The 19,706-nt window shown below is 34.5% G+C and overlaps 2 protein-coding genes across 4 annotated transcripts in view; both read left to right on the top strand.

Moving 5' to 3' along the window:
* LOC117913199 (nucleolin) lies at positions 1 to 3,894 on the top strand. Of its 2 annotated transcripts, none has more exons than XM_034828164.1 (3): positions 1 to 810; positions 2,552 to 2,789; positions 3,232 to 3,894. In XM_034828164.1, exons 1-3 carry the CDS (start codon positions 502 to 504, stop codon positions 3,633 to 3,635), a joined length of 951 nt encoding a protein of 316 aa, XP_034684055.1. In that variant the 5' UTR covers positions 1 to 501; the 3' UTR covers positions 3,636 to 3,894. The 2 variants fall into 2 exon arrangements, with proteins under 2 accessions (XP_034684055.1, XP_034684054.1); XM_034828163.1 differs by having other exon boundaries at positions 2 to 816.
* Positions 3,895 to 5,712: 1,818 nt separating this feature from the next.
* The window catches only part of LOC117913056 (protein TIC236, chloroplastic), a 40,397-nt gene continuing 26,403 nt past the window's right edge, over positions 5,713 to 19,706 (top strand). For both annotated transcript variants that reach the window (XM_034827941.1, XM_034827940.1), the window contains exons 1-6: positions 5,713 to 5,817; positions 7,637 to 9,849; positions 10,421 to 10,619; positions 10,721 to 10,780; positions 11,065 to 11,169; positions 15,190 to 15,330. In XM_034827941.1, coding sequence (XP_034683832.1) covers positions 7,748 to 9,849; positions 10,421 to 10,619; positions 10,721 to 10,780; positions 11,065 to 11,169; positions 15,190 to 15,330 — 2,607 coding nt within the window. In that variant the 5' untranslated portion in view covers positions 5,713 to 5,817; positions 7,637 to 7,747. The remainder of the gene's footprint in view (positions 5,818 to 7,636; positions 9,850 to 10,420; positions 10,620 to 10,720; positions 10,781 to 11,064; positions 11,170 to 15,189; positions 15,331 to 19,706) is intronic.

The following is a 19,706-nucleotide window of genomic DNA, read 5'->3' as shown; positions in this document are numbered from 1 at the left end:
TTAAAACTTACTGAAACGAAACAAAGTCTCATCACATTACGAAACCCTAACCCTAATTCCTTTTCTCTCTCTTTTTCTCTCTTTTTCTCTCCTCCAAACCTTGAGACATTTTCTTCAAAACTCTTGTAATCTCCTCTTCCACCTCCAACTCTAGCGATCTCCACCGAATCGCTGTTCTCACGAAACATCTGATTTTCGAAAATTCAATAATCCGAATCTCTCTCTTCACAATTTTTTTTTTCCATTCTGGATCTTCATATTCGATTTCCTTGTATAATTGTATAAAATTTCAGTTGACTATTGCGGACTCAGTTCTTTCCAAATTGCTGGATCTTTCGGATTTTCGATTTTTTGGTGTAAATTTCAGTGTTCTGAAGCGCTGAGGAAATTTTTGTTCTATAATATGCATATTCTGTACCTAAAATTTTAAGAAATTGCGGCTCCCACTTGTTGTTTGGATTTTTGTTCGTTTGCAAGATACGTGGCGTATTTGGAGAAGAAATGGTGGGCGGTGGTAGCAGGAGAGACGAGGGTTCGATGGTGATCAACAACAACAACGTTTTTGCGGTGCTTGAGAGCCTAAGGAAGAAGAAGAAGTCCGATAAGGAACGTGGAAGTTCGAAGAGTAAAGGCTCGTCCAAGGCCCAAGAAAAGGATCCGGAGCCGCAGGTGTTTTGGGCACCTGCGCGTTTGACAGTGAAATCGTGGGCAGACGTTGATGATGACGATGATTATTACGCCACTACTGCACCTCCCCAGTCCGTTTGGGGTACTTCGGAGCAGTCACAGACTATGGAGAAACCGACCCAGGTAGAGGTGCGTGCTTCCATTTCTTTAAGTCGCTAATTCATAGTTGATATTGCAGTTCTTTATTTATTCGTTTTGCTGTGTATGCTACATCGATATATGTGTGATGGTTATGTAATCTCTGATATATCAGCTACATATATGTGAAACGTAGATACTAGATATAGATAATGATGGGTTAAGCTGTTGTTATGGTTCCATAATTCTTGTTCTGTGATTTCTTTGCTTGGTAACTTGGTTTTTTTTTTTTTTTTTTTTTTTTTTTTTTTTTAACTCAAAGCGTTTTTTGGATTGGAGAACCTTTGTTGTTATAGCAAGCACTTGGGTTTTCATTGTGCATAGTCATGGCATGGATATTTTTAATTCTCTCTAAAAGAAACTTGTACTGATTGTTGAGATAGTTTGTAGGCCTTCTTGTTTTCATTTAATATGCTTCTTAATTTTAGATGCCAATACCATAGATATTTTGTGAGGCATTTTTCTTTCATCCGGTAGGTGATAAGTCTTCACCGTTAGCACATAGCGAACTTCTCTAGCCACTGAAATGTTTTCCTTTTTATTTTTGGGTGGTTTTGTCATGGGGTGTTGAATGATCCCATTGGTCTATCCAAGATCCAAATATATCTGTTGTGTTCTGATTGGTCAAACTGCACAAATTCCCATATATGCTTTCAAAGCTTTCTTCTGTTCCATGTTATTTTGTATTTCCATGCAGATATGCGGATCCTTCTATGTTCTTTTAATAGATCAATGGGTATGGAGTATGATTTAATTCCTTTAACCTTAGTGGAGGTTTCTTCCCTTTTTTCCATATCTATTTGTTATTATTATTATTAGTATGTTTCAACTTTCATTTCTATGTTGTTATCATTATTACTATGATGTTGATGATAATTTTTGATTGCTACTGCTTTCGCTATTCACTGAATGTAGTAGCTGATGTTCTTTTTGGTAAATGGGATGGGGTAAATTATTTAAGGACAACCTTTACACTCAACCAATATGCTCATGAACTATAGTGCCTTCAATTTTCCTTTTGTGGGTATATCTTCTTTCTTTAATCTTGTCCATGCTTGGATGCAGACCTGGAACTTCCCATATCCCCATTCCAACATATTGCCACTTGAGCTAGGCCTCATGGGCTTTAATTTGTATGTGTTCTTGTAACCTTGTGCCTGCAAATGGATGCTATGGGTCAAACCATGTGGCTTGCATCTGTGTTTGTTTTGTTTGGCTAATCTATAAAGAAATTAATCCAGCAACTTTATGGTTGTTTGTCTATGAGGTTGAATGTAGAAAGAGAGATTGTTTGTATGTAGGAAAGCAGGGAAAATAAGATGAATGGTTTGAGAGGGCCATTGGGTTTGTTTTGGTTTATTATCTACAGGGTACAAAGAACGCCTAATACAGACATTATAGCAGTGAGTAACTATTGCCTTTGGCCGTTGTGTGCTGACGTGATTGTTTTGTGGTTGCACAATGGGCAGCAGTTACAGATGTTTTATTTTTGTAATTTTTTTTTTCTTTTACTTTTTCGGTTTTGCTCATTCAGTTGTGTAGATAAGAGCACCATTCCTTATCTTGTTGGTGTCACATATGAAATATGAAACAAATGTATGGAAGCATGTGGCGACAATGTGGACGATTGATAGAAACCTGGAATTTGGTAAAATATCTTTTTAAATGCTAGGCCTTAGAATTTTTTTGGTAACATTAAATTATGCTCGTCTATCTGGAATAACAGGAGTCTGAAAGTGAAGAAGATATTCTTGATGAAGTTGATGATGATTTAGAAGAAGAGCATGACCATGAACCAGAGCCAGTGGTGAAGAAGCCTGTTGAATCTTCTTTGGTGTCAAAAGAAACAGAAAGACAACTCACAAAGAAGGAAAGGAAGAAAAAGGAGCTTGCAGAGCTTGAGGCCCTTCTGGCTGATTTTGGAGTTTCCCAGAAAGAAAGCAATGGCCAAGTTGAGTCACATGGTAAGTATTATCTATTATCTGCAATGAAAACTTCCCCATTTTCTATGTACCCCATGTCTTTTCCCTGAGCATGCTCTTTTCAATATCTCCATCTCTTTGTTGAGATGCCAATGTGCTTTTGTCATTGTTGTTGGAGCCTCCTTGAGAAACACTGGTTTTCAGAAATCATACAGATTATTCCCAAAGTAATGTTGCTGTTTCAAGGGACTTCTCTCACCCTCATGGCTGCCTGAAAGCTCCGTAGTACAATGAATCTAGAACTGTGATTTGGGCTCTTCAATTAGATTACCACCTTCAAGTGAAATTTTGAAGAAAAAAAAAAAAATTAAATAGAGAACAGGTTTTGCTGTCTGTTGTTTGGTTAGTTCTAGCAAAACACGGAACCGACCACTGTTTAAAACCAATAAAGTTGAGTATTGCTTAAACAAGAAATCTTTGTCAGGTGTTTCACAAGAGAAGAAAGAGGAGGATAAGAAGGGGGAGCTTAATGGTGATGGAGAAAAGAAGGACAATGCTCCTACAGAGTCCAAGAATGCAAAGAAGAAGAAAAAGAGGGATAAATTGTCTTCGAAGGAGGTGAAAGAATCCCATGATCAGCCTGATAGCTCAGATGCTGCCAATGGGCTGGAGGAAGCTGCTGCAGGTGAGCAAGTTGAAGAGGAGACACCTGCTGTGGATATGAAAGAGCGGCTAAAGAAGATGGCTTCTGCGAAGAAGAAGAAATCAACTAAAGAGATGGACGGTGCTGCTAGAGCTGCTGCTTCAGAGGCTGCTGCAAGGAGTGCAAGGCTTGCTGCAGCAAAGAAGAAAGAGAAGAACCATTACAACCAGCAGCCAGTCCGGTGAGAGCCCCATTTTGTTCCTCACATATGAACATGTATTTGCCCTTGTTCATTTGAGGTTGATACAAAATAATCAGAAGGCTCTGGTTTTGTGGAAGATTGCCTTTAGTAGTATTGCCATGGACTCAGAGCTTCCTTTTCTTGGGGATCTTATTATGGCTGGCTATCATGGGACATTGTTTTTCTAGTTTTGTGCATTGAAAATCCTTCCACGGACGGACACGGGAGTTGAACTTCATATTATTAGTAGTATATTTAATCTATTTTTTGTGTTTTTAAAAATTGTTTTAAAAATAATTTTATACATAGTTTTCATTTTCAATTATTTTTTATTTATATAATTATTTTTTTAAAATAATTCTTAGAAAATCAATAAAAATAATTAAAATATGTTTTCAGACTATATTCTGTATTTTTGGAAAAGGTGTCCATAGTGTGCTCAAGTCTGATCAATAATATTTGAAAGAGAAGCTTATTTTATTCTTGGAATAAAATGAAAACAAAAATTTGACAGATTTATTTTTGTGAAGAATAAAAAATAATCATTGAAATAAAAATAAAAGAATAATTTGAACTTTGTACGGATTTTGGCAAATAATAGGTTTTTTTGGAAGGTCTAAAAAATATAAATATTGAATATTAATGAATTTTGAATTTTAATGAGCCAAAAAAAATTGTCAGTTGTTTGGTAATTGTTTTTAACCATAATTTTTAAGAATAATTTTTAAAAATTATTCTTTAATTTTGGTAAAGTAAAAGTTTATTTGAAAACATAAAATATTTTTAACTTGTTTTTTCATATTTTTAAATATGTTTTAAAAATATATTTTTATATATAATGTTTTATTTTTAATTATTTTATATGTTTATATAATTATTTTTTAAAATATTCATAGAAAAATAATTAAAATATATTCTTTAAAAACTTTTCTATTCTTTAAAAAAAAAAAACAAATTTATTGTTAGGTGTATTTTTTTGTACTTCTTGTTATGAAGAAATAAAATTGTTTTAATAAATAGTTTCATATAGGTTGATGGTGTTTTTATGAATTATTTATTTACTTTTTTTGTAAATGCAAACTTTTATATAATATATAAAACTCTTTATGCAAAAAAAATTTAATATGTTTTTAAGAATTATAAAAATAAGTTCCATTTTTTATATAAGAGATTTTATATTTTGTAATGAAAAATTTACTTTTAGGAAAAAAAAAAAAACCAGGATGTGTATTCAAACAACATACACATATTAATCATGAATAAATAATTATGGAGGTTATATAAAATAAAATTATTCAATATTAAATAATAGATATAAGCTTTCATCACTTTTGAAGATGAGATTTTAGAGGTTGAAAAACTTTAAATTAAAAAAATTATTAAATTAATGGTGGGTTGTAAATCCTTTCTAACTATTCAAATAATTTTCTTATTTTAAAAACCGTTTTTAAAACCCATTTTTAAAAATTTAGAAAATCACTTGAAATAATTTATTAATAATCATTTTATTAGCGATTCTTTAAAAAATAGTTTTTAATCTAATAAAAATTATTATTTTTATAGAAAAATATACTCCTACCGAACTCCTTAAATTTCTCTACCAAAAGAAATATCAAAATAAATAAATTTTAAATAAAATTTTGAAAATATAAAAACCATCTAATTTTTTAATTAAAATATTTTTATTGTAAATATAAAATCTATTGGGCAAAAAAAAAAAAAAAAAAAAAAATCCTCTTTTACCATGGACTCACTCAATTTTTTTTAATTTTAAAAATAATTTTATATATAGTTTCAAAATTTAAATTTCGTAAATAAAAATAATATGATTGTAAAAAAAAAAAAAAAAAAAATATATATATATATATATATATTCTTAATAATTACTTTAAAACATAGTATAAAAGATGAAAAGTAAAATAGGCAAAATGGCGAAGATCAGACTTCAGAGTTCTGACTGATCCATGTTGTTCTGGATGGATGTCAGATAAGGTCATTTCCGTCATTTAACTACTTTACAGGGGCATTTCCGTCAACGAACCCAAAAAGCCCAAGAATTGTCTCCAACTCAAGCAAACTCCTTCCTTCTCTTTCGTTTCCCTCTCACTTTCTTTGCCGAGAAAATCACCTCACAAGAATCCACTCATTTTCTCTCGAGAGTAAATGCTCATTTTCCATCCGTTCAGGTTCCATTCCTCTCATTTTTTTTATTCAATTAAATAAGTCTTACATTTACTTATTCAAAATTCGGTTTGTTTCTTATGTGCCAATCGTTACCTTTTTTTTTTTTTTTTTTTTCCTTTCTGCTTTTTGATATTTTTTGCGTTTATACTTTTTGATCTTTGATATTCGGTTGGCTTCGGAGAATAGAGAAGGGGATGAAGAGGAAAGAAGTAGGTTTTGTGTTGGTTTGGTTTCGAAATACGAATGAAGTGGCCGAGGAAAGTAGGAAGGAGAGAGAAGTGAACTGAGAATCTTAGGGCCTGTTTGGTGGCGCAAATGAAAACCGTTTTCTATTTTTTTAAAGCAGAAAAGATGAAAATGGTTTGAGAGAACAGGTGTTTACACGCTTGCAAAAAATTGTTCTATGAAAATGGATCGTTTAGTTTCAATACTGAAAACGGTAAAGAGAGAGAGAGAACATCTTTGTGTTTTTCATTTTTGAAAATGAAAATGATTATAAAAACTATTTTTATTTCCATTATTATCAGGGGCTTATGTGTTATGTGATAATAGTTTTGGGATTACTTGGATAGTTGGATCAGGTTCAGTTGATGCACAATTGTTTGAAAATTGAGGAAAAGAAAAGGAAATTTTGGTTTCTTTAATTATTGCTTTGTTTTATTGGCATGCAAACAATTGGAAACTAGTAATGATGTGATACTCAATGATTTTTTTTGGGATTGAGGGTGGGGATATGAGAGGTTTTCCAGCATAGGGACAAAATTTTAAAAATTAATGTTACCTATCAAGAAAATATTCAACAATTTTTTCATTGTTTAGTTGCTGTGAAGTCTGAGAAAGAAATAAATAAAAGAAATCATTTTTGTTGGGTAATAAAAATGAGAACTGTTTTCAGATATGAAGAATGTGCTAATGAGTTTTTTGAAACTAGGTTGTTTTTGGAAATGTCGTATCATTGCCTCTGGATTTTTAAAAAATACGGGTGCTTTAGTAATTAACCATGGCCTGAAAATGGAATGGTTTCAAATACAGTTATCATTTTTATTTTCAAAAAATGAGAATGTTTTTTCATGGAAGCAAAGTGTTTTAATTTTTTCTACTGAATGGATCTTTATGTTTTATGTTAATTTTGGTCTCCAAAAAATAATTGATGATACGTCACAGCTGAATTCTTATTTTAGGCTCAGTGTAATGGATAGCATTTTGTTTCCTTCCAAACAATTAAAAATTCTGATACTGTTTTTGAACAAATGAAGGAAAAGAAAAGAGATATTAGACTTACAATGGCCACAAGAACCCCAACCGGTTATAAAGATTTCAAATTTTCATTTCTTTTCTGGTGGTAGCTTAGCAATTGAATGGATGATCTTCAAAATTTTGATTCTCTTTCCTTTCCTGCCATTTTTTCCCAGCAATCAATTGGTGGATTTACTTATCACTGAGTGGATTAATTGGAGTATTCATTTTTTAATTGAAAAAAATTTACTTATTAAATTTATATTTGGAAAACGTATCTTGCCAATTAGATTTTATTTAACATGTAAAAGGTTTTGGGGTCATGCTCCATTCTTTTTCAGTGAAAGCTTATGGAAATATCATAAAATAAATTTTGAATCCCAGATTCCATGGTTTGGAACCCAATACTCCATGCAATTATTAACTTGGTTGAGTTTACTTTTTCATTTTTAGAAACTAAGACAACATAAATGATATGATTTGATGGCTTTGCTTCCTTTCTAAGGGAAGGCTATTGCTTGTTTGCAATGTTTGATTTTCACAAAATGGTTGATCTGAAGTGTTTTTTCCACCTTTTTTCCTCAGGATTGGAATGTTTGGGTGCTTTATAGTATTCTGAATTTGCAGGGGACTGAGACAGGGTCTTGGTCCCCAGAAGATGAGTTACAATTGGGTGGAAGCATATAAGGGGAGATAATGAGCAAACTTCACAGCCCATTCCTTGGGCTTCCTCTTCAAAGCTCTGTAAATGGTATAGACCATGGCAATTTAATTTCTCTGAACACATGGGCAAAAAAAGGTCTCTGTAAGTGTGTATGCTCAAAAGATAATTGTTGGATATTTCAACCAATTAGGTTTTCAAATTTTTGTGGGAGAAATATAGAATTATTGAGGAATTTTGGGTCAAGGAGTGGGTCAAGGGTAAAATGTTTGAAAGAGCCTTTTTCTCGAAGCAGATCTCTGGTAAGGTCTTTAGTTCCTTTGTGGAAAGAGGGGTTACTATTTGTCAGGTGTTCTGTCTTTTTGGCTGTGATTTCTGGGGTGTGCTTATTGGTATGGTATGGACGGGCAAAAGCCAAGAGTTTTATTGAAGCCAAACTTTTGCCTTCTGTTTGTTCTGTGCTGAGCGAGCATATTCAGCGGGATCTTGATTTTGGCAAGGTTTTAAAAATTTCACCTTTAAGCATCACATTGGAGTCATGTTCTGTTGGGCCTCATAGTGGTGAATTTTCTTGTGGTGAGGCTCCCACTGTAAAACTTCGTGTTCTTCCTTTTTCAAGTCTAATGAGGGGAAAGATTGTGTTTGATGCAGTTTTATCTCATCCCAGTCTTTTGATAGTGCAAAAAAGGGATTTTACTTGGTTGGGTATACCTTCTTCTGAAGGTGGTTTGCAGAGGCACATCTCGACTGAAGAAGTGATTGATTATCGTACGAAAACCAGGAGGATTGCTAGAGAGGAAGCCGCTGCTCGCTGTGCCAGAGAAAGAGATGATGCAGCTAGACAAGCTGCAGAAATGGGGTACATTGTTTCTGAGCAAATTTCTGGTCCATCTGAAGTCGATGCTGTGCAAAAGGATGCGACTCATTCGATGGGGTTAGCTAGCTCTGAATCTTTTCTATGCATGGATGAGAGGACACATTGGAGGGAGCATCATTGCATGGACACGGGTGTTGCATATGATCTGAAGCATGCAGATTTAGAGAAATCATTTGGTGTAAAAGTTTCTGGCTCGGGGCCTAGATTTTGGTCTAGAACTATATCAGTGAATCCAAGAGACAAATTAAAGAGGAAGGCCAACAGGAGTAATAACTCTGCAGCTGGTGTTACTGCCAAAAGAAGAATTCTTGAGCGCAGTGCATTAATGGCTTCTGCATATTTCCGGGGTCTGTCACCTGGGAATTTTGATGAGCCATCACAGTCAACTGCAGGTTATGATTCTGCAAAACTTGACAATGTTTTACTGAAAATTGAGGGTAATGCCGATGGCTGCACTTCTGTTGTGGATGGATATAGAGAACCTATTCCATCTGCTAACCAGATTGGAGTACTTAACATTGGAGGGGAGAAAAATGTTGAGCATGGAGACCTGAGAACTGCTATCAATGATGCTGGAAGCAAGGGAAGTTTAGAATTAGGGAACAACATAAAGCAAGATATTGGGAATAGAGATGATTCAACAACTCAACTTATTACAGAACATAAAAATCCCAGTGCTCCTGTTAATAATATTAGTTTGACACATGATCCATTTCATATGACTATAGGTAGACTTAGCGAAGTTAGAATATTAGGTGAAAATATGGAACCACTTAGTGAAGTCAAAGGAGTAGCCAAAACAGATGAGTGTAATTTAAACAATGAGGTGTTAGGAGGAGCTCATGTTGTAAACAAAAATATGGATATGGGAGATAACTCCTGCGGATTGCAAGACCATGTGGTGGAGCCTGTTGATGATTTATCTGCAAGTCAAGAAGGTCATAAATCTCGAGGTTTGATTTTGACAAGGTTGGGGCCTTGGCATGCAATGCACCATTCATTTCCCATTTGGCCCTTGTCCCCGAAATCATTGTTACCCTCTTTTCCTAAAAATATGGGGGATCTATTATCTTGTTTTCTTGCTCATTCTATTCAAAAGTTGAAGTCATGCATTGGTCAGAAAGTCGAAGATATTGTTGCAGGCCACCTAGACGAAGTGCATACCGAAGGTATTGAGAAAATGTTTCCAGTTACACTGGATTCTGTTTATTTCAAAAGTGGAACTCTGCTGCTACTAGCATATGGTGACAGTGAGCCCAGGTGAAGTCCACTTCTGTTACATTTGCTGCAAATTTACTTTTAAAGATGAGAATACCTTCTAAAGATGCTTAAAATGGTATAGTTTGTCAAATCATGTATGATAGATATCGATCTAATGCATTTTCCATTTTTAAACTGCACCAACCAAGTGGCCTTCTGGCTTGGTTACCTTTCTTTTGGTGGTTGTATGTGGATGAGCTTTGACACATGTATCGTTTGATGACTTATTACTTTTGCATTAAAAATGGCGTTTTGTCTTCTATGTTTAGCATTTACAGTTTTATACATGTGCTCTCTGCTTGAAGACAATGCTCTATATATAAAAATTTGAATATGCATTGTTTCAAGCATTTATACATGTTTTATTTATTTATTTATTTATGATAGGCATTTAAACATGTTAACTATTAAATGACCTAAAACTTTAGAATTTAGATAGAGTTTTATCTTCTATGCTTAGTATCTACAGTTTCATGTGTGTGCTTCTTGCTAGAAGATGCTTTGCAATATTTAAGATTTTGAATATGCATTGTTCGAACATTTTATGTTTTTCTTAATACACCATTTGCAGAGAGATGGAAAATGTCAATGGACATGCAAAGTTTCAAAATCACTATGGTCGTATGCATGTTCAGCTGAGTGGCAACTGTAAGATGTGGAGATCAGATGTGACATCTGAAGATGGTGGCTGGTTGTCATTGGATGTTTTCGTTGACAATGTTGAGCAGCAATGGCATGCTAATTTAAAAGTCATTAACCTTTTTGCACCGGTAAGGTACAAAGTGAAGGTTTTATATGAACTTGGAAGAAATATGATGGCTACAACCTAGGTGATCTGAATTGTTCATGTCCTGTTTATCTCTTTTTGCAGCTCTTTGAAAGAATTTTAGAAATTCCAATCATGTGGTCCAAAGGGAGAGCCAGTGGTGAGGTGCTTCTCTACCTTTAATTTGATTAATTTTCTTTTGTTCTTCAAAATTATCTATAATCATGTTTCTATTCAAAGCTTCATCACATGCATGCTATCTCTTAGATAATCCATAAAGAATTCTAGATTCCACTGTCTGTTTTTTTTTTTTTTTTTTCTTCTGTTTGGTTGTTATACAAGTGACTCAATGTTTGTATCACTGATCAAAAGTTTTTTATCTGTCCATTTTTGGGTCCACCCATATAATGTTTACCATTCTGATCTCTTTATACGTTTTCCGTGTACAGGTTCACATATGCATGTCAAAAGGAGAAGCTTTCCCTAATCTTCATGGGCAGCTTAACGTGACAGGGTTGGCCTTTCAAATATTTGATGCTCCATCATGGTTTTCTGTATGTCCTAGTTTCTTTTGTTCTGAAATGCTTTCCTCTGTACTTTCTGGAGATTTCTCTTAAGCTTTATGATGTCTTGTTACTGCTTATTTTTTCTAATTTACAAGGCACATTTTAAGTTCCAAGGTGACATGATTTCCATATTGTTGGCAAACATGGTGATATGGGGTTCAGGGGACATCCTAGTATGTTGGGGCTGTAGGAGTTTCCTAGTTGCTTGCTGAACAAATACATGACCACTGAGGTAGAGGCATGAAGCTATGCCTTTTTTTTTTTTTTTTTCCTCCCTTCAAATCTCAAGCAACTTATCAAAAAAGTGGGGAAAAAGCAGGACCTCTTCTCAAGCAGGCAATTTTAATGATAATAAATGTGATTTTCAAGATGTAGAAATTTGTTTTATTTTTAAATTTTCTTTCATCCTTTTCTCACTGAGCGCCTTTTATTTAGTTTTGACAAATCAGTAAATTTAGACTTGGAGAGAGTGCACCCTGTCCTATGAGTTCTTGGGTCTTTATTCAAATGTAATTTCTATGGTTAAGGTTAGCAAAAGTGAGGGAACCTAATGCATTATGATAGAAGAAGTTGGGAAATGCATGGGTCAACCGAAGTGAGTGAACCTGATGGACTGTAATAAAAGAATTGTTTACCTGGAATAACAATGACTATCTTCCTTGTCTTAGTGGGTGTTTGATAAAACTTAATACTTATTACTTAATGACTTAACTTGACTTTAAGTTAAATTATTCTTAAGTTATTAACTTAAAACTTATCATTCATTTTTTACTTTAAGTATTAAGGTTGTTTGGTCAAATTAACTTAAAATTTATTTTAAGTTGTCAAATTGACATATTTACCCTCATTAGTTGTAATTAATGTTTATCATCATTAATTTTAACTAATATTTATTTTCATTAATCTTAAATAATAAATTTGTTTATTAAACATCCGTACTTGAAGTATTTTAGATATATAAGACAACCTTAAAATATTTGCTATAAAAAATGAGTTATGAATTTGGAATCATGATTGTTAAATATATTCTCATTAGATGTGGACAAATAAAACAAAAAAGATTTGAGATTAAGAATAAGTTAATTATTTTAACTTAATATTTCAAGTTATTTTTAACTTTAAGTTGTGATATTAGGTTATTTTATCAAACATGCTTAATTTACTTAATGACTTAAATTAAGTTATCAAGTCATTTTAAGTTATTAAGTTGATTTACCAAACACCCTCTTAGTTAGAGAGACATTCCCTGTTCAATAAGTAACAGAGTGAAATTTTGGGGTTGGGCATGTAGTAGAAACAACTACTGTAAGATCAAAACTTACATGCATGTGAGCTGTGCTTAAGAAAAAAAGAGCTGAATCAAACTAAGTGTAAGGCAAGAAATTTGAGTGCGAACATTCATTTAGCTCTTGAAGGAACCTTACAACAGTATCTTTTTAGCTTTTCACTAGCCAACTGGTAAAAATTCTTATATGATGGAACTTTTAGCTCTTTGTCAGGCTTGCAAAAATTAAATTTTAGAAACTTTGAATTAATGACTTAAAGCTCTTCTTGCTTGGACATGGATGTTTGACACTATGCAGTGGCTTTTCACATACAAACAACCTGCTCGTAACATTAATTATCACCTAAACCCCTTTTTGACTCTATTTTACATTAACTCTGCCAGCCTAGTGCTAAACCTGTAACTTTTGCTTGCTGTCAGACATTCCAGAAAGTTTTTCCATTCATTTCAGCCCATAGGACACCTTCAAATATGGCCAATCTAACCCTTATTCTTCTGATAAACCCTAACTCTACCTTCCTCTCCATAAATGCTAAAAATTGAAGTCCTAATTGATGTTTATTTGATTCTAAACAACTATTTTAAGGGTTGTTCTACATTGAGAAGAGGATTTGCTTATAAGAGGTTTATGTTAAAGACCGACATTGACGTCGTTGAACTTTTGCATTTGTTTTGGCTGGATACTCTGGTCATTCTCTAAATGAAGTTATTTGGTGTATGTTTATTTAGACATTTTGTGTGGTTTGGTTGTTGGCACTCTGGAGTAAATGCGAAAGTAGAATTCTAGAATGGATTTTTGGTATGTAAATGCAGATGAATGAAGTGGTGAATAAAATGAAGTCAAGAATGTTTCCCTTCATATATCTTTTCTTTACTAGAAATAACAATAATTCATTGAATTATGAATCAGTAGTTGAATAAGGATTAGTCATCCTTGACGGATATTGGCACAAAAGAAAAGGAAGTAATATGAAAATACAACCAAACAGCCCAACCATAGAACTTAAAGCACAAAGCTCAAGGGGCTATGTAGGTAACTCCCCCACAAAAACCTCTAGCAGTGATGCACCTTGCTTGGATAACTTATTTGCCGATTGTTTAGCTAGACCAAGGATCCAAGTATAGGAGCACCCCAACTCTGTAGATGGATTATGATTTTATGTAGCCAAATGTCCCATTTCCTAGGTCCTCGCTTCTTCAGTAAGACATATGGATATAATTGTAGTTGAGTCACCCTCCACTAGGACATGTTCAAGCCCGAAGAAGTAACCAGTGTCAATCTTTCCTGCAATGCTAACTTTTTTTTTTTTTACGAATAAAGCAAGATAATATATTAAAAACAAAAGATGCCTGCAAAGTGCCCTGAAGTACACAGAATGTATACAACAATATGCTTTTTATCTTTTCTGCATGGTTGCAACCAGGGAGGAAAATGTCGCGATATTTCGGCGATATATCGCCAAAATATCGAGTATCGGAGCATCTCGACACGATATATGTTAGAGAAATATCGGTTCCACGATATTTTATCAATTTATCGTGAATTTCACCTATTTCTCGTGATTTATTGGCATTTTATCATTTTATCTTCAATCTATTGCAATAATTTGGGCGGTCAAATGAGGATCAATGCGGTCAAACTTTTAAAAATGCCTCAGGATTTCTGTCGCGGGGGCTCGAACCCCAGCCAAAAGGTTTGGTTGGCAACGAGACCGCTGGGGCAAGTTTGCCCCTTGATATATAATGTGCACCAAATATATATAAAGTCAAATTCATCATATAAACATAATTTTAAAAAACTGTTTTAAAGAACAAATTAATTATAATTATTTTATAATTAAATAAATTTTTTTCATCTATTTGAATACAAAAAATATACAAATTATCATGATAATTTTCTTCATAGTGTTTTTAATATTATTAATATATTAATTAAGTATTAAAAATTATACATATATCATCATTTATTTTATATCATTTAATACAATTAAATTAAATTAATTATAATTTTAATATTAAATATATTTTAAAATTAGACATATTATAATCAAATATCACAAATATTATTATGAATAATATTTGATATAATTTAATAATAAATATATACTTATGAAATTTATAGTTTTTTTTATTAACACATATAAAATTATTATCAAATATGATAAATCATATTATACATATATCAAATTATTTAATAAAACAATTTAAAAATATCATTATACTTTTAATTACACTTTTATGAAGTTTTTCTTATATTTTTATAAATTTTGATCAATTTTAGGCTTATCGATATTTTTTTCCAAAATATCCGCCGATATATCTCTGATATATTCATAAAATCGAAGTACCGATATATCCGTGATTACCGATATTTTCATCCTTGGTTGCAACATAATATCCATACCACAGTTTTGTTAATGTTGTATTTTATTGTAGTGTCTCACTTTATGCTTCAACATGATGTTTTTTCTCTGATTTTGTTCTTGTTTTCAAGCTAATGTTAATCACCCTTTCTTAAGTTTCTCTCTGTAAAATGGCAAAGTATTCTCACATACTTTAGTATTTCCTTTCTGATTGTCTCTTCTGATATATTGCTTTTTCTTGCTTGTGCATGAACATTTGGCAACATCCAATTTATCTTTTTATCCGGATAAGTTTGAATATTGAAAGCTAACTCATATGACCAGTTTGGAAGTACTATATACACTATGCTTTTTTGATAGGACTTGTCAGCAAATTTATGGTTCCGTGGTCAACAAATATTCTTGCACAATGCTAGTGGCTGGTTCGGCAATGTTCCTTTGGAAGCTTCTGGAGATTTTGGCATTCATCCAGAGAAAGGAGAATTTCATCTAACGTGTCAGGTACAATTCTTTGTATAAGCATGCACTAGGCTTGGATGAATGTTTTTAATACTTCAGATCAGAGATGGTCCATTTTAGCTAAAAAACTTAGCATTTTACTTGTATCAAGGAGTTGCATGCTGCCAATTGTTGTCAAATTGAATCTTTATAGTTGTTTGATGGGAATCTTCAGGTAGATTGGGGAAGAAATCTGTGAAGATTTGAGACAGTTCCCCTCTTACTCTAGTTGAAGATTGACGATCATAACCTTGTACATGTTAAATGCTAAAGAATGGTTTTTCTGACCTCATCTTTTGTGGAATGTATTCTGATGAGAAGTAAAAGGTATGTGAAGGATGGGTTATCCTTTAAGAATAGGACAAAAAAAAGGGAATTACAAGGCAAAAATAATCAAGGGAGCTTTTTACCAACAAGGGTACAAATGCTTATCAATGTAGTTGAATTGATTCTCTTTTATAACTTATCCTTGATCCTTGAATCTATTTTCTTTAAGTCTGATATTAGGGGGTGAGGAGAGGTCTCACTCCTTTTAGATTTGAAAATATGTGGTTGAAGGAGGAGAAATTTAAAGATGTTCTGAGATTGTGGTGGGAGGGGCTTAATTTCAGTGGGTCTACTAGCTTCATTAAGATGAAAGCTTTGAAACCTATTATGAGAAGTTGGAACAAGTGTTTAGGAAGATTGAAGTTCAGAAGGCTTTGGCCTTGACTTGTGTGAATTTCTAGGATAAGGATGAGAGTTGTCGTTCTCTGCCTCTGGAAGAGGAGGATTCTAGGAGGGAAGCTAGGGAGAATTACAAGAAATGTGTTCTTTTAGAAGAGACGTATTGGAGACAGAGATCAAGGGAAATCTAGCTGAAGAAGGGGATAGAAACACAAGTTTTTCCACCGAATGACTAATGCGCACGGTAGAAAGAACCAAATGGTTAGAGTCAAAATTAATAGAGCGTGGATCACTGAGGACAATGATATTAAGGAGGAAGTGGGTAAAGCTTTCTAGAAGTTGCTCTCAGTCACTGGTGAGTGGAGACCTAGCTTACGTGGTATGTCTTTTGAGAGGTTGGAAGCTTTGGAGGCGGAAAGGCTAGAGAAACCTTTTACAGAGAAGGAGATTTTTGGCGCATTGTCAGATTTTAGCGAAGACAAAGCACCAAGCCCAGATGGTTTCTCCATGGCTTTTTGGCAGTATTCTTGGGAGTTTATTAAGGATGAGGTGATGAATTTTTTTAGGGAATTTCATGAAGATGGTCGTTTTGTTTGGAGTTTGAACACAACCTTCTTAGTACTGATCCCAAAGAAAGGGGATGCGGATGACTTAAGGGATTTTGGGCCCATTAGCTTGGTGGGGGGGCGCTGTATAAGTGGTTGGCTAAGGTGCTGGCTAATAGGTTAAAGCTGGTGTTAGATAAGGTGATTTCCAATGCCCAAAATGCGTTTGTGGAGGGTAGGCAAATTATGGATGCAATGCTTATTGCCAATGAAGCCATTGATTCGATTTTGAAGAGTAATGGTGGTGCAATTCTCTGCAAGTTGGATATTGAGAAGGCGTATGATCATGTGGAGTGACCTTTTTTGTTTTCGGTTCTAAAGAAGATGGGTTTTGGGGAGAAGTAGAAAAGGTGGATAAAGTGGTGTGTCCACTACTAGTTTTTCCATTTTGGTTAATGGTACTCCTTCGTGATTTTTTCAAAGTTCTAGGGGTTTAAGGTAGGGAGACCTTTTTTCGCTTTACCTGTTTGTGATAGTAATGGAATTACTTAACTACTTTTTAAAAAGAACTGTTAGTGGAGGCTTTTTGTCACCATGCCAGATCAGGGGTAGAAGGTGAAGGGGTTAAAATCTTTTATTTGTTGTTCGCTGATGATACTTTGGTTTTTTGCAAGGCCAACAAGGACCAAGTGACCTTTTTGAGTTGATTACTTATGTGGTTTGAGGCTATATCAGGGCGGAAAGTTAACTTGGATAAAAGTGAGCTGATCCCAGTGGCCAATGTGGAGGAGTTGGTTTCTGAGCTTGGTTGTAAGGTGGAGAGTTTACCCTCCACTTACCTGGGGATGCCGACAGGGGCTCCTTTCAAGTCTGTGGCAGCTTGGGATGGAGTGGAGGAGAGATTCTGTAAGAGATTGGCTATGTGGAAACGTTAATATATTTCTAAGGGATGGAAAATTGCCTTGATTAGAAACACATTGTCTAGCTTGCCTATTTACTTCATGTCTATTCTACAATTGCCAAGGGAGGTCAGATTAAGGCTAGAGTTGATTTAGAGAGATTTCCTATGGGGAGGTGAGACCTTAGACCGGAGACCTCATTTAGTAAGATGGGCAACAATGTGTCTTGATAAGATAAAAAAGGGTCTGGGGGTTAAGAGCCTTTCTACGCTCAATAAGACCCTTCTTTGCAAATGGAGTTGGCGTATTGCGAATGAGAGAGGGGCTTTATGGAACCAAGTAATTAGGGGGAAATAAGGGGAGGAACGAGGAGGGTGGTGTTCTCTAAATGTAAGAGAGAGGTATGATGTAGGGTTGTGTAAAGTAATTAGGAAGCTCGAGCACATTGTTAGCAGTAGACTCTCCTTTGTGGTGGGGAATGATCAAAGGGTGAGTTTTTGAAAGGATATTTGGTGTGGGACTACACCTTTGTGTGCTTCTTTTCCTTCCTTATTTGTCCTAGCTGATCCCAAATAAGCTTGGATGATGTTTGGACCGGGACACCGGGAGGGGAGGGGGTGGTGGGTGGGTGGAGTTAGAGTCCTCGCTTCACTAGGTCTTTTAATGATTGGGAGATGGATGAAGTGGAGGGCCTTCTGTTACGCTTGTGTGGTTAGAAAGTGATCTTGGAGGAGGAGGAGGATAAGGTGTGGTGGATGGAAACAAAGGATGGAATTTTCTCGACAAAGTCACTTCACAAAGCCTTAGTGTCAAGCTCTTCAGTTTTGTTTCTAATGAAGATCATTTGGAAATTGTGTGTGCAGCCAAATGTAAGCTTCTTTGCTTGGGAGGTATCATGGGGCAAAGTTTTAACCTTGGATTGAGTTAAAAAGAGGGGATGGGCCTTAGCAAATGGATGTTGTTTTTGCCAAGCGGATGAGGAATCCATTGACCACCTCCTTCTCCATTGTGAAAATACAAGGGCATTGTGGGAGATGCTCTTCACTCTTTTTGGAGTGTCTTGGGTGTTTCCTTCTTCGGTTAGGGAAACTCTCTTGGGTTGGAATGGATTCTTTGTGGGGAAAAAACGCAAGACAGTTTGGAGAGCGGGTCCTCTTTGCATTTTTGGGACAGTTTGGAAGATAAGGAATAGAATCGCCTTTGAAGATGATGTACTGTCCATCGAAGGGCTGAAAACTTCTTTTCTTAACTCGCTTTGGTCGGAGACTAAATTGTTTATAAAAGATGGTCCATCGACCTTTTTTGAATTCATTGATTGGGTGGGTTCCCATTGAGGGAGGGGTTGTTTTTTGTATATCTTTGTGGAAAATTTTTTGTTTCCAATGTCAGGAGGTGAGTGTTTCCCTTTCTATTCGGTACATCTTGAGTCGCTATTTTAGCGCCTTTTTGTAATACAATACTTTTCCTTCTCAAAAAAAAAAAAAAAAAAAGTCTGACATCAACTAATGGTTGATGGAGCTTCTTCCCAATGAAGGAGTGGATGCTAAGCTGTATGGTTGTTAGTCTTGATCTGACTATTTTCTTGTTGTTTTGTCTTTTTTCTCCTGTTCTCTCCCTTCTCTTTTGGTTCTTTTAAATACTTATCTTTTGGGCCGCTCCTCTTCCTTCCCTTCCCTTTAGCTTATTTGCCACTGCAACAGTTGCAACTAACTTTTTCATGTTAATGATCTTACAAGTAAAAATAAAAATAAGGGATATTTGGTGGCTCTTTTAGCTATGATCGTGGAGTTATCGACACATTGACATGCCTTGTATATCAAAACACAGATTGATTCAGTTTTGGACTGTACCAAGTGGATGTTCTATGCAGTTCACAATAATTTAGTCTCGTCTAGAATTGTTGTATTCATTAGTATTCCTTTCTTCTGTTTGATCTCTCAATGAGAACTGGGGCAGTTCTTTTACACATCTTCCCCTTGAAATCACAGGTAGAAACCAATTTTCTGCCTTTTTTTAATCAGAAACTCAAAAGATCTTTTCAATCAATTAAAAAGATCAATAAGTACGAGACATCCTACCACAAGGTACAAATTTAGATCAACCAAGTGAATGGATATCATTACATGGATCCATATTGCTGAACAAACAAGAGAAATTACAAAAAGTGAAACAATAATTGAAACATTCAAAACAAACATTAGATAGACTCAAGGAGCACATAATCTCCAACAAAAGATGCCAATTGCTTTGCTCCTCTTGTAGCTAGCTC

Source organism: Vitis riparia, chromosome 4, assembly GCF_004353265.1.
Source record: "Vitis riparia cultivar Riparia Gloire de Montpellier isolate 1030 chromosome 4, EGFV_Vit.rip_1.0, whole genome shotgun sequence".
Lineage (NCBI taxonomy): Eukaryota > Viridiplantae > Streptophyta > Magnoliopsida > Vitales > Vitaceae > Vitis > Vitis riparia.
The sequence above is the reverse complement of the archived record's forward strand: the minus strand, read 5'-3'. Positions and strand labels throughout refer to the sequence as shown.